Source organism: Schistocerca americana, chromosome 8, assembly GCF_021461395.2.
Source record: "Schistocerca americana isolate TAMUIC-IGC-003095 chromosome 8, iqSchAmer2.1, whole genome shotgun sequence".
NCBI classification, from domain to species: domain Eukaryota; kingdom Metazoa; phylum Arthropoda; class Insecta; order Orthoptera; family Acrididae; genus Schistocerca; species Schistocerca americana.
In genome coordinates, this window is record NC_060126.1 from 404606440 (window position 1) to 404619179 (window position 12740).

General features: G+C 46.5%; 1 protein-coding gene across 3 annotated transcripts in view; it reads right to left on the bottom strand.

The window, feature by feature from the left end:
* LOC124545286 (serine protease filzig-like) overlaps positions 1–12740 on the bottom strand; it is a 362293-nt gene that overhangs the window by 160349 nt on the left and 189204 nt on the right. For all 3 annotated transcript variants that reach the window (XM_047124172.1, XM_047124170.1, XM_047124171.1), the window contains exon 3: positions 10139–10334. In XM_047124172.1, the coding sequence (XP_046980128.1) occupies positions 10139–10334 (196 nt within the window). The remainder of the gene's footprint in view (positions 1–10138; positions 10335–12740) is intronic.

Genomic DNA, 12740 nt, shown 5'->3' on the forward strand with positions numbered 1-12740 from the left:
TCCGGACAGGACTTTACTTTTATGGACGACAATGCGTGACCGCATCGGACTGTGCAGGCAGAGGAACTCTTGGAAAGAGGCGATCTTCGCCGAATGGACTAGCCTGCTGGTTTCCTCAACTTAAATGCCATCGGGCACGTGAGGGATGCGTTGTGGGGACATACTGTAGCACGTCCTCATGCGTCAGCGAGCATCCAACAGTCGTAAACAGAGCCGGTAGAGGAACGCCCTACCACAAGAATTCCTGACTGACCTTGTGGCCAGCATGGTAGCACATTGCAGAGCAGGTATTGTCGTCCGTGCCGACCACACATTATTATTAACCAAGCCCATCTTCTGTAATGTCCAGCCGGCCGGAGTGGCCGGGTGGTTCTAGGCGCTACGGTCTGGAACCGCGCGAGCGTTACGGTCGCAGGTTCGAATCCTGCCTCGGGCATGGATGTGTGTGATGTCCTTAGGTTAGTTAGGTTTAAGTAGTTCTAAGTTCTAGGGGACTGATGACCTCAGAAGTCCCATAGTGCTCAGAGCCATTTTTTTGTAATGTCCAAAGCACCAAGATAAATAGCTGTGACTTTAGTGTAATTTTTGTCTTGGAATAAAAATGTAATTTCCCTTCGTTCCATTGCACATTTCTTTCAGTTACCTCCCGTAAAATACTGAAACAGTTCTTTCTATGTATGATCCTAGTTTTATCGAGCTACGTTGGCTGGCAGTGACACATCATGCGAAAATGGCTTTCGATTTTAAGTTTTGTACGCCATTATCTGAGCCGTGCGTGGCTCGCATTCCCGCATCATGTATTTTACACCCTGTTTTTAACGTACTTCCACCTCACTACTTTAGTTTAAATTACTGCTGTCGCTGAGTTGCTGCTTTGCCTGACCGTGAGCGGCGCTAGCAGCGCGTATCAATATATCCCCTCTGATAGTACCTTTGCTCGACTTTTATTACTTCCCGATCGTTGTCTGTCGTAAGCGAGTTCGGGTCGCGAGTTCGGGGCTGCCAGTCGGTTGGAACGCGCCTGGAGAGCAGTCCGGACCTGCCAGTCGGGAAGTTGCAACGCGGCACTAGTGCAGTCGGCTTGGAGCAGTGACGTCTGCGTCGACATGGCTGGCCCAACCATTACCCCCACGCATCACTTGAGCCGGGCCACGGTCTTGGTGGATTGTCGGTCGTTCATCCTACCGGAGTCGGCTGTGTGTGTGTGTGTGCATCGACTCCCGATTTGTCTTCGTGCGTGCTTAGTTATTGTTGGGTATCGTTCATGTCTTCGTGCAAGCGTTTGTCAGGTTGTGTGTGTACTTGGCGTTATTTCCACTGACTACTATTTTAGATGTTGTCGGCACTCTGAGGGTAGACGCTCCGTTGCTGCGGACCAGGGAAGCCAACTCCGCGCGGTGCTGTCGGCTGGGTCCGCCGGCGATCCCTGCGCAGTGTCGAAGCGTGAGGAGCTGTCCCATCGCTACGAGCTTCGTGGTTCACCGACCCAGGACGTCAAAGTTCAGTAGTGGTTTCAGGTACCCAAGCCACGTCAATTCACGTTGTGGTTCGTTTCAGTGGTTCGCTCTTGGGGAGGTTTTCCTGTGAGCAACACAGAGTGTTTGTATTGCTGAAATTTCGCCGCCGTGCGGTGGAATTAACTATATTGGTTGACTACAGTTAAAGTGCACCAACGGAATTTTCTGCCTTGTGGCCGTTAGTGTTCCGTTTACCTGCCCTGGCCATTAACGTAATGTCAGGCGGTGTCCTTTCCTCATCTGTTGTTTCTGTCCAACACAGTGTGTAGTTTTGTCAGCTTAATACATATACATATCTGATTGTAAATAATCAAGCCCGTAACATTTTGTGTTTGAATTCCAATGTACCGATTGGTGGTAAGCAAGTCGTTTGTCGGTCGGTCCGCAGCTGTCCCTTGGTTGGGCACCAACGGATCAAGTGTAGTTGGGCTCACCACCTCTCTCACCTAAGTGAACGAGGGCAGACCGACCCCCTAGAGGCCTCTGAGAGCTGTTGTCTTTACTGTCTTTCTCACCGGTGTTTAATTGTCTGTTTATACTCTATCACAGCCAATTAAAAAAAAAAATCTTGGTTTACTGGTTTTATGTAAGTAAGTTTGAATTCCGACACGTGGATATTTTGTGAAAGGTTATTGCCGTTGTGTTGTCTTTTCTTTAGTCCGGTTTCAGCTACTTTAAACTTAAGGCTTGTGGTTGTATATTTTTTAAATTTTGGAAAATTAATTGTGGGCCTTCAGCGTTGGACCCTTATGCTTAAAATTACCTTTCAAGCTTAAACAGTGTGGCCTTCTGCCTTTAAAAGGTTATGGTAATTTATTTTAAAATCTTGAAAATTTTATTGCAGGCCTTCAGCCATTTGTATTGCATCTTGTTTATGTTTGTCTATCCACCTTCGACATTTTTAAATGTTCGGATAATAACTTAATCTAAGAATGGATGATCAATGCAGCTAACCGCTATCCCTGTGTAATGTCTTGTCTGTATAGACGTGTATCTGTTGTCTTTAAGATCCCTTCACCTTCACACATAAGTCTATACAGTAAAGTAAGGCCCTCCCAGTTCTTGGCTGATCCGTGATAAGACAGGCGAAAAATTAGACTAATGGAGGATTATTAGTATTATCTCTATTTTCATTCGCTCTTTCTCTCCTTTATCTATGTATAGTTTTTAATATAAGATTTCATTACGTGATAAAAAGAATCAGCCAAATACACTCCTGGAAATTGAAATAAGAACACCGTGAATTCATTGTCCCAGGAAGGGGAAACTTTATTGACACATTCCTGGGGTCAGATACATCACATGATCACACTGACAGAACCACAGGCACATAGACACAGGCAACAGAGCATGCACAATGTCGGCACTAGTACAGTGTATATCCACCTTTCGCAGCAGTGCAGGCTGCTATTCTCCCATGGAGACGATCGTAGAGATGCTGGATGTAGTCCTGTGGAACGGCTTGCCATGCCATTTCCACCTGGCGCCTCAGTTGGACCAGCGTTCGTGCTGGACGTGCAGACCGCGTGAGACGACGCTTCATCCAGTCCCAAACATGCTCAATGGGGGACAGATCCGGAGATCTTGCTGGCCAGGGTAGTTGACTTACACCTTCTAGAGCACGTTGAGTGGCACGGGATACATGCGGACGTGCATTGTCCTGTTGGAACAGCAAGTTCCCTTGCCGGTCTAGGAATGGTAGAACGATGGGTTCGATGACGGTTTGGATGTACCGTGCACTATTCAGTGTCCCCTCGACGATCACCAGTGGTGTACGGCCAGTGTAGGAGATCGCTCCCCACACCATGATGCCGGGTGTTGGCCCTGTGTGCCTCGGTCGTATGCAGTCCTGATTGTGGCGCTCACCTGCACGGCGCCAAACACGCATACGACCATCATTGGCACCAAGGCAGAAGCGACTCTCATCGCTGAAGACGACACGTCTCCATTCGTCCCTCCATTCACGCCTGTCGCGACACCACTGGAGGCGGGCTGCACGATGTTGGGGCGTGAGCGGAAGACGGCCTAACGGTGTGCGGGACCGTAGCCCAGCTTCATGGAGACGGTTGCGAATGGTCCTCGCCGATACCCCAGGAGCAACAGTGTCCCTAATTTGCTGGGAAGTGGCGGTGCGGTCCCCTACGGCACTGCGTAGGATCCTGCGGTCTTGGCGTGCATCCGTGCGTCGCTGCGGTCCGGTCCCAGGTCGACGGGCACGTGCACCTTCCGCCGACCACTGGCGACAACATCGATGTACTGTGGAGACCTCACGCCCCACGTGTTGAGCAATTCGGCGGTACGTCCACCCGGTCTCCCGCATGCCCACTATACGCCCTCGCTCAAAGTCCGTCAACTGCACATACGGTTCACGTCCACGCTGTCGCGGCATGCTACCAGTGTTAAAGACTGCGATGGAGCTCCGTGTGCCACGGCAAACTGGCTGACACTGACGGCGGCGGTGCACAAATGCTGCGCAGCTAGCGCCATTCGACGGCCAACACCGCGGTTCCTGGTGTGTCCGCTGTGCCGTGCGTGTGATCATTGCTTGTACAGCCCTCTCGCAGTGTCCGGAGCAAGTATGGTGGGTCTGACACACCGGTGTCAATGTGTTCTTTTTTCCATTTCCAGGAGTGTAGAATCTTTGGTGGAGTCCTTCGTCTTGGTAATCAGCGGCTGGCTTGCTGTAAGAGATCTTTACATTTATTATTACTGTTAAATACTGCAGTCAGTCGGGAGAATCAATCGTTTGGACAGTTTGTTCCTTTTACGAAAGAGCGCGAATTTCAGATGTGTACGAAGCCTTTTTGGACGATTTAACACAGACTCAGTGATTGCAGGCTCTCTTCGACACAGCTAAAACTTCCCCACTCATTACAGGGCCAACGTGATCAACGAATGATTCAGAAAAAAACTCATTCGTTCATTCACTCCAGAACAAAAAAGTCACAAACCTTATTTTTGGAGGAAATCGTGTATCAAATCCATCTCCATTACATGTCCAGATCTCCGGTGATTCCATGCCTTAATTATTTTCCTTTTACAATCTCTTTCTCTCCAAAACAAACCGCCAACGGCACAAATGTTAATTGGCTCGCTTTAGCGAGAAGAAAAGCAGAATATGTATCTCTCAGAACACGTCAATCCCTCAACAGATACTCCAGAAGCTGTCCTAGTTACCACTCTAACAAGCATGGGCAATGCATACATGCATCTCTGTTGTTTCAAAGAATAAACGCCCGAGGTCTAGGGATGCCGGCACGGTAGCTCAGCGTGTTCGGTCAGAGGGTTACGTGCTCTCTGTAATAAAAGAACTGAGTTACTCGATTAACAACGAACGTCAATGGATGTTTTACGACGTCCGCCCTGAGCAGATGCAACGATCAAAAGCGAACAAAATGAGATTAAAAAAAAAAGGGGGTAGCGTCTTTGATTCATAATCAAAACGTCTTCGGTCCCGGGTTCGATCCCCGCCACTGCCTAAATTTTGATAAATAATCAGCATTGGCGGCCGAAGACTTCCGGCATAAGAAGTCAGCCTCATTCTGCCAACGGCCTTGTCAAAGAGGGCGGAGGAGCGGATAGAGGTTCAGGGCACTCTCTTGTCCTAGGGGTGGGAAATTGCCCCTAAAGGCGGAAGAATCAGCAATGATCAACGACATGAGGATGCAGAAGGCAATGGAAACCACTGCATTAAAGACACGTAACGTGTATCCACAGGACATGTGGCCTGTAATTGAAGAAGTGTCATGATGATCTCTCCATTGGCAAAAGATTCCGGAATAGTTCCCCATTCGGATCTCCGGGAGGGGACTGCCAAGGGGGAGGTTACCACGAGAAAAAGATTGAATAATCTACGAAAGGATAACGTTCTACGAGTCGGGGCGTGGAATGTCAGAAGCTTGAACGTGGTAGGGAAACTAGAAAATCTGAAAAGGGAAATGCAAAGGCTCAATCTAGATATAGTAGGGGTCAGTGAAGTGAAGTGGAAGGAAGACAAGGATTTCTGGTCAGATGAGTATCGGGTAATATCAACAGCAGCAGAAAATGGTATAACAGGTGTAGGATTCGTTATGAATAGGAAGGTAGGGCAGAGGGTGTGTTACTGTGAACAGTTCAGTGACCGGGTTGTTCTAATCAGAATCGACAGCAGACCAACACCGACAACGATAGCTCAGGTATACAAGCCGACGTCACAAGCTGAAGATGAACAGATAGAGAAAGTGTATGAGGATATTGAAGGGGGAATGCAGTATGTAAAGGGGGACGAAAATCTAATAGTCATGGGCGACTGGAATGCAGTTGTAGGGGAAGGAGTAGAAGAAAAGGTTACAGGAGAATATGGGCTTGGGACAAGGAATGAAAGAGGAGAAAGACTAATTGAGTTCTGTAACAAGTTTCAGCTAGTAATAGCGAATACCCTGTTCAAGAATCACCAGAGGAGGAGGTATACTTGGAAAAGGCCGGGAGATACGGGAAGATTTCAATTAGATTACATCATGGTCAGACAGAGATTCCGAAATCAGATACTGGATTGTAAGGCGTTCCCAAGAGCAGATATAGACTCAGATCACAATATAGTAGTGATGAAGAGTAGGCTGAAGTTCAAGACATTAGTCAGGAAGAATCAATACGCAAAGAAGTGGGATACGGAAGTACTAAGGAATGACGAGATACGTTTGAAGTTCTCTAACGCTATAGATACAGCAATAAGGAATAGCGCAGTAGGCAGTACAATTGAAGAGGAATGGACATCTCTAAAAAAGGCCATCACAAAAGTTGGGAAGGAAAACATAGGTACAAAGAAGGTAGCAGCGAAGAAACCATGGGTAACAGAAGAAATACTTAAGTTGATTGATGAAAGGAGGAAGTACAAACATGTTCCGGGAAAATCAGGAATACAGAAATACAAATCGCTGAGGAATGAAATAAATAGGAAGTGCAGGGAAGCTAAGACGAAATGGCTGCAGGAAAAATGTGAAGTCATCGAAAAAGATATGATTGTCGGAAGGACAGACTCAGCATACAGGAAAGTCAAAACAACCTTTGGTGACATTAAAAGCAACGGTGGTAACATTAAGAGTGCAACGGGAATTCCACTGTTAAATGCAGTGGAGAGAGCACATAGATGGAAATAATACATTGAAAGCCTCTATGAGGGTGAAGATTTGTCTGATGTGATAGAAGAAGAAACAGGAGTCGATTTAGAAGAGATAGGGGATCCAGTATTAGAATCGGAATTTAAAAGAGCTTTGGAGGACTTACGGTCAAATAAGACAGAAGGGATAGATAACATTCCATCAGAATTTCTAAAATCATTGGGGGAAGTGGCAACAAAACGACTATTCACGTTGGTGTGTAGAGTATATGAGTCTGGCGATATACCATCTGACTTTCGGAAAAGCATCATCCACACAATTCCGAAGACGGCAAGAGCTGACAAGTGCGAGAATTATCACACAATCAGCTGAACAGCTCATGCATCGAAGCTGCTTACAAGAATAATATACAGGAGAATGGAAAAGAAAATAGAGAATGCGCTAGGTGATGGTTTGGCTTTAGGAAAAGTAAAGGGACGAGAGAGGCAATTCTGACGTTACGGCTAATAATGGAAGCAAGGCTAAAGAAAAATCAAGACACTTTCATAGGATTTGTCGACCTGGAAAAAGCGTTCGACAATATAAAATGGTGCAAGCTGTTCGAGATTCTGAAAAAAGTAGGGGTAAGCTGTAGGGAGAGACGGGTCATATACAATATGTACAACAACCAAGAGGGAATAATAAGAGTGGACGATCAAGAACGAAGTGCTCTTATTAAGAAGGGTGTAAGACAAGGCTGTAGCCTTTCGCCCCTACTCTTCAATCTGTACATCGAGGAAGCAATGATGGAAATAAAAGAAAGGTTCAGGAGTGGAATTAAAATACAAGGTGAAAGGATATCAATGATACGATTCGCTGATGACATTGCTATCCTGAGTGAAAGTGAAGAAGAATTAAATGATCTGCTGAACGGAATGAACAGTCTAATGAGTACACAGTATGGTTTGAGAGTAAATCGGAGAAAGACGAAGGTAATGAGAAGTAGTAGAAATGAGAACAGCGAGAAACTTAACATCAGGATTGATGGTCACGAAGTCAATGAAGTTAGGGAATTCTGCTACCTAGGCAGTAAAATAACCAATAACGGACGGAGCAAGGAGGACATCAAAAGCAGACTCGCTATGGCAAAAAAGGCATTTCTGGCCAAGAGAAGTCTACTAATATCAAATGCCGGCCTTAATTTGAGGAAGAAATTTCTGAGGATGTACGTCTGGAGTACAGCAGTGTATGGTAGTGAAACAAGGACTGTGGGAAAACCGGAACAGAAGAGAATCGAAGCATTTGAGATGTGGTGCTATAGACGAATGTTGAAAATTAGGTGGACTGATAAGGTAAGGAATGAGGAGGTTCTATGCAGAATCGGAGAGGAAAGGAATATGTGGAAAACACTGATAAGGAGAAGGGACAGGATGATAGGACATCTGCTAAGACATGAGGGAATGACTTCCATGGTACTAGAGGGAGCTGTAGAGGGCAAAAACTGTAGAGGAAGACAGAGATTGGAATACGTCAAGCAAATAATTGAGGACGTAGGTTGCAAGTGCTACTCTGAGATGAAGAGGTTAGCACAGGAAAGGAATTCGTGGCGGGCCGCATCAAACCAGTCAGTAGACTGATGACAAAAAAAAAGTGAATGAATGTGGATGGTTTGATTGAAAATGATTAATTGGTGCGTGGTAGAGGGCATTTGCTGTGGGGACATTACACACCCTTGCCTTGAGGCATTCAGCCCAGCTGTGAAAATTGTTTTAATTATTTTATTTGTAATTGTGTCTGTGAGTTTTCAGTCACTTGAAAAATACCTTGTTGATTTTTAAGACTTCTTGTTTGGTGGCCTTCAGCCGTGAAACATTTGGAGTTTAAAACCCATAGTTGTAAAAGTTCGGCTATGTGCCGCTTTGGTTGTAAATGTGTTATTAAGTTAGAATAAATTACAATTTTTAGGTGAAACTAACCCCAACCTTACTTGGCCCTTCCCACAGTCCTACCTGTTCTCCCCAGCGTGTACGGGCGTCTCAGTATCCAAGGAAGCTCGATTCTTTAAAGTATCGTGGGTTTAATGGTAAAGCTACACTTCTGGCCAGTAAAATTGCTACACCACGAAGATGACGTGCTACAGACTCGAAATTTAACCGACAGGAAGAAGATGCTGTGATACGCAAAAGATCAGCTTTTCAGAGCATTCACTCAAGGTTAGCGCCGGTGGCGACACCTACAACGTGCTGACATGAAGAAAATTTCTAACTGATTTCTCATGCCCAAACAGCAGTTGACCGTCGTTAGCTGGTGAAACGTTGTTGTGATACCTCGTGTAAGGAGGAGAAATGCGTACCATCACGTTTCCGACTTTGATAAAGGTCGGATTGTAGCCTATCGCGATTGCGGTTTATCGTATCGCGACATTGCTGCTGGCGTTGGTTGAGATCCAATGACTGTTAGCAGAATATGGAATCGGTGGTTTCAGGAGGGTAATACGGAACGCCTTGCTGGATCCCAACGGCCACGTATCACTAGCAGTCGAGATGACAGGCATGTTATCCGCATGGCTGTAACAGATCGTGCAGCCACGTCTCGGTGCCTGAGTCAACAGATGGTGACGTTTGCAAGACAACAACCATCTGCACGGAGAGTTCCAAGACGTTTGCAGCAGCATAGACTATCAGCTCGGAGACCGTGGCTGCGGTTACCATAAATGCTGCATCACAGAGAGGAGCGGCTGCGATGGTGTACTCGACGACGAACCTGGGTGCAAGAACGGCAAAACGTCATTTTTTCGGATGAACCGAGGTTCTGTTTACAGGATTACGATGGTCGAATCCGTGTTTGGGACATCACGATGAACGCACATTGGAAGCGTGTATTCGTCATCGCCATACTGGCGTATCACCTGGCTTGATGGTATGGGGTGCCATTGGTTACACGTCTCGGTCACCTCTTGTTCGCATTGCCGGCAGTTTGAAGAGTGGACGTTGCATTTCAGATGTGTTACGACCCGTGGCTCTACCCTTCATTCGATCCCTGCGAAACCCCACATTTTAGCTGGATAATGCACGACCGCATGTTGCAGGTCCTGTACGGGGCTTTCTGGATACAGAAAATGTTCGACTGCAGTTCTGGCCAGCACATTCTCCAGATCTCTCACCAATTGAAAACGTCTGGTCAATGGTAGCCCAGCAACTGGCTCGTCACAATACGCCAGTCACTACTCTTGATGAACTGTGGTATCGTGTTGAAGCTGCATGGACAGCTGTACCTGTACACGCCATCCAAGCTCTGACTCAATGCCCAGGCGTGTCAAGGCCGTTATTACGGCCAGAGGTGGCTGCTCTGGGTACTGATATCTCAGGATGTATGCACCCAAATTGCGTGAAAATGTAATCACATGTCAGTTCTAGTATAATATATTTGTGCAGTGAATACCCGTTTATCATCAGCATTTCTTCTCGGTGTAGCATTTTTAATGGCCAGTAGTGTAATAAGAGAATGCGTTTCTGTGTGGAGAGGAAGTTGGCGCGGTGCACTTACCGGAGTCGGCGGCGCTGTCCTCGGGGCAGATACGGCGGCCGTTGAGCGCGATGGAGCGCAGCCTGGGCACGGGGTCTCGCTCGCCGTACCGCACGAAGATGCGGACGGCGCGGGGCGGCCCCGGGCGCAGCCGCGTCTGCAGGTTGAGGATGGTGTAGCGCACGTTGTCCCGCGTAGACACCTCGCCCTCCCAGTTCTGCGGACACCGCGGCGGCCGTCAGAGCGCTGGGCGGGAGAAGGCAGCGCCGGCAACAGCTCAAATCTACATCTACGTCCGTACTCCGCAATCCACCTGACGGTGTGTGGCGGCGGGCACCCTGAGTACCTCTATCGGTTCTCCCTTCTATTCCAGTCTCGTATTGTTCGTGGAAAGAAGGATTGTCGGTATGCCTCTGTGTGGGTTCTAATCTCTCTGATTTTATCCTCACGGTATCTTCGCGAGATATACGTAGGAGGGAGCATTATACTGCTTGACTCCTCGGTGAAGGTATGTTCTCGAAACTTCAACAAAAGCCCGTACCGAGCTACTGGGCGTCTCTCCTGCAAAGTCTTCCACCGGAGTTTATCTACCATCTCCGTAACGCTTTCGCGATTACTAAATGATCCTGTAAGGAAGCGCACTGATCTCCGTTGGATCTTCTCTATCTCTTCTATCAACCCTATCTGGTACGGATCCCTCACTGTTGAGCAGTATTCAAGCAGTGGGCGAACAAGTGTACTGTAACCTACTTCGTTTGTTTTAGGACTACATTTCCTTAGGATTCTTCCAATGGATCTCAGTCTGGTATCTGCTTTACTGACGATTAATTTTATGTGATCATTCCATTTTTAATCACTCCTAATGCCTACTCCCAAATAATTTATGGAACAATTGCTTCCAGTTGCTGACCTGCTATATTTTAGCTAAATGATAAAAGATCTTTCTTTCTATTATGAAACGTCCCCTCAGAAAAATTAATGAATTATTGTGCTGATAAACCTCTTACATTATTTGATTTTCAAACAGCTGAGCAAAACTGAACGTACTCAGACATTTCGCTCTCTCCCTATTCTGATCAACACTAAACCGACATACAATATTTTTAGCGTAACGCAATCTGACTTCTAATAATCCCTACAAAAGAATGGCCATGACTAACAATAACCTATACCTTTCACAAATCACTTGCCTCATAAAAGTCTTCGTTACTCAAACTACTGCAATACAGCTTGCGCCAATACTGCCAGCTAAATAAAAGATTCAAACTACAGAAGGCACTAACTACTGATAGGCATAGTTGGCAAATGAAAGATTTTGATAGAGAACAAACAATGTATTTACCTTAATAGAGTTCAAAATTATAAAACTATAAATTTACTGTCTCTGTCCAGACCATCCGCTCTCAAAACTCCGCCATCTCACCCTCCACATCCACCACCGCTGGCGGCTCACCTCCAACTGCGCAACGCTACGCGCTGTTAACAGCCAACTGCCCAACACTACGATAGCAAATTCGAAGAATGCACACAGCACAGCCTGTTATTTTCATACAGAGCGCTAGGTGGCGGTGGCGTTACCAATATAAGAACCTAAACAGCCTACTTAGACTATGTATTCGCAGCACATTACACTTGTCTACATTGAGATTCAATTGCCATTCCCTGCACCATGCGTCAATTCGCTGCAGATCCTCCTGCATTTCAGTACAATTTTCCATTATTACAACTTCTCGATATACCACAGCATCATCCGCAAAAAGCCTCAGTGAACTTCCGATGTGATCCATAAGGTCATTTATGTATATTGTGATTAGCAACGGTCCTACGACACTCCCCTGCGGCATACCTGGAATCACTCTAACTTCGGAAGACTTCTCTTCATTGCGAATGACATGCTGCGTTCTGTTACCTAGGAACTCTTCAATCCAATCACACAATTGGTCTGATAGTCCATATGCTCTTACTTTGTTCATTAAACGACTGCGGGGAACTGCATCGACCGCCTTGCGGAAGTCAAGAAACACGGCACCTAACTGGGAACCCGTATTTATGCCCCTGTGAGTCTCGTGGACGAATAGCGCGAGCTGGGTTTCACACGATCGTCTTTTTCGAAACCCGTGCTGATTCCTACACAGTAGATTTCTAGTCTCCAGAAAAGTCATTATACTCCAACATAATACGTGTTCTAAAATTCTACAACTGATCGACGTTAGAGATATAGGTCTATAGTTCTGCACATCTGTTCGACGTCTCAAATGGCTCTGAGCACTATGGCACTTAACATCTGAGGTCATCAGTCCCCCAGAGGTTAGAACTACTTAAACCTAACTAACCTAAGGACATCACACACATCCATACCCGAGGCAGGATTCGAACCTGAGACCGTAGCGGGTTCCAGACTGTAGCGCCTAGAACCACTCGGTCACAGCGGCCGGTCTGGCAATAGCAGCTCAGCTCTACAGCATAGGCTCTCTTCACTCACTCCACTCGAGTAAAACAAACTTCGTAAGGATCCAGTGGAGAAAGAGAAAAACGCCACTGTAGTGGAAAGCAATATTTCCGAACTTCCCGGAAGATGAAAAAAGAGCGCCAGACTGTAATTCGAACCCAGAACCTTACTTGT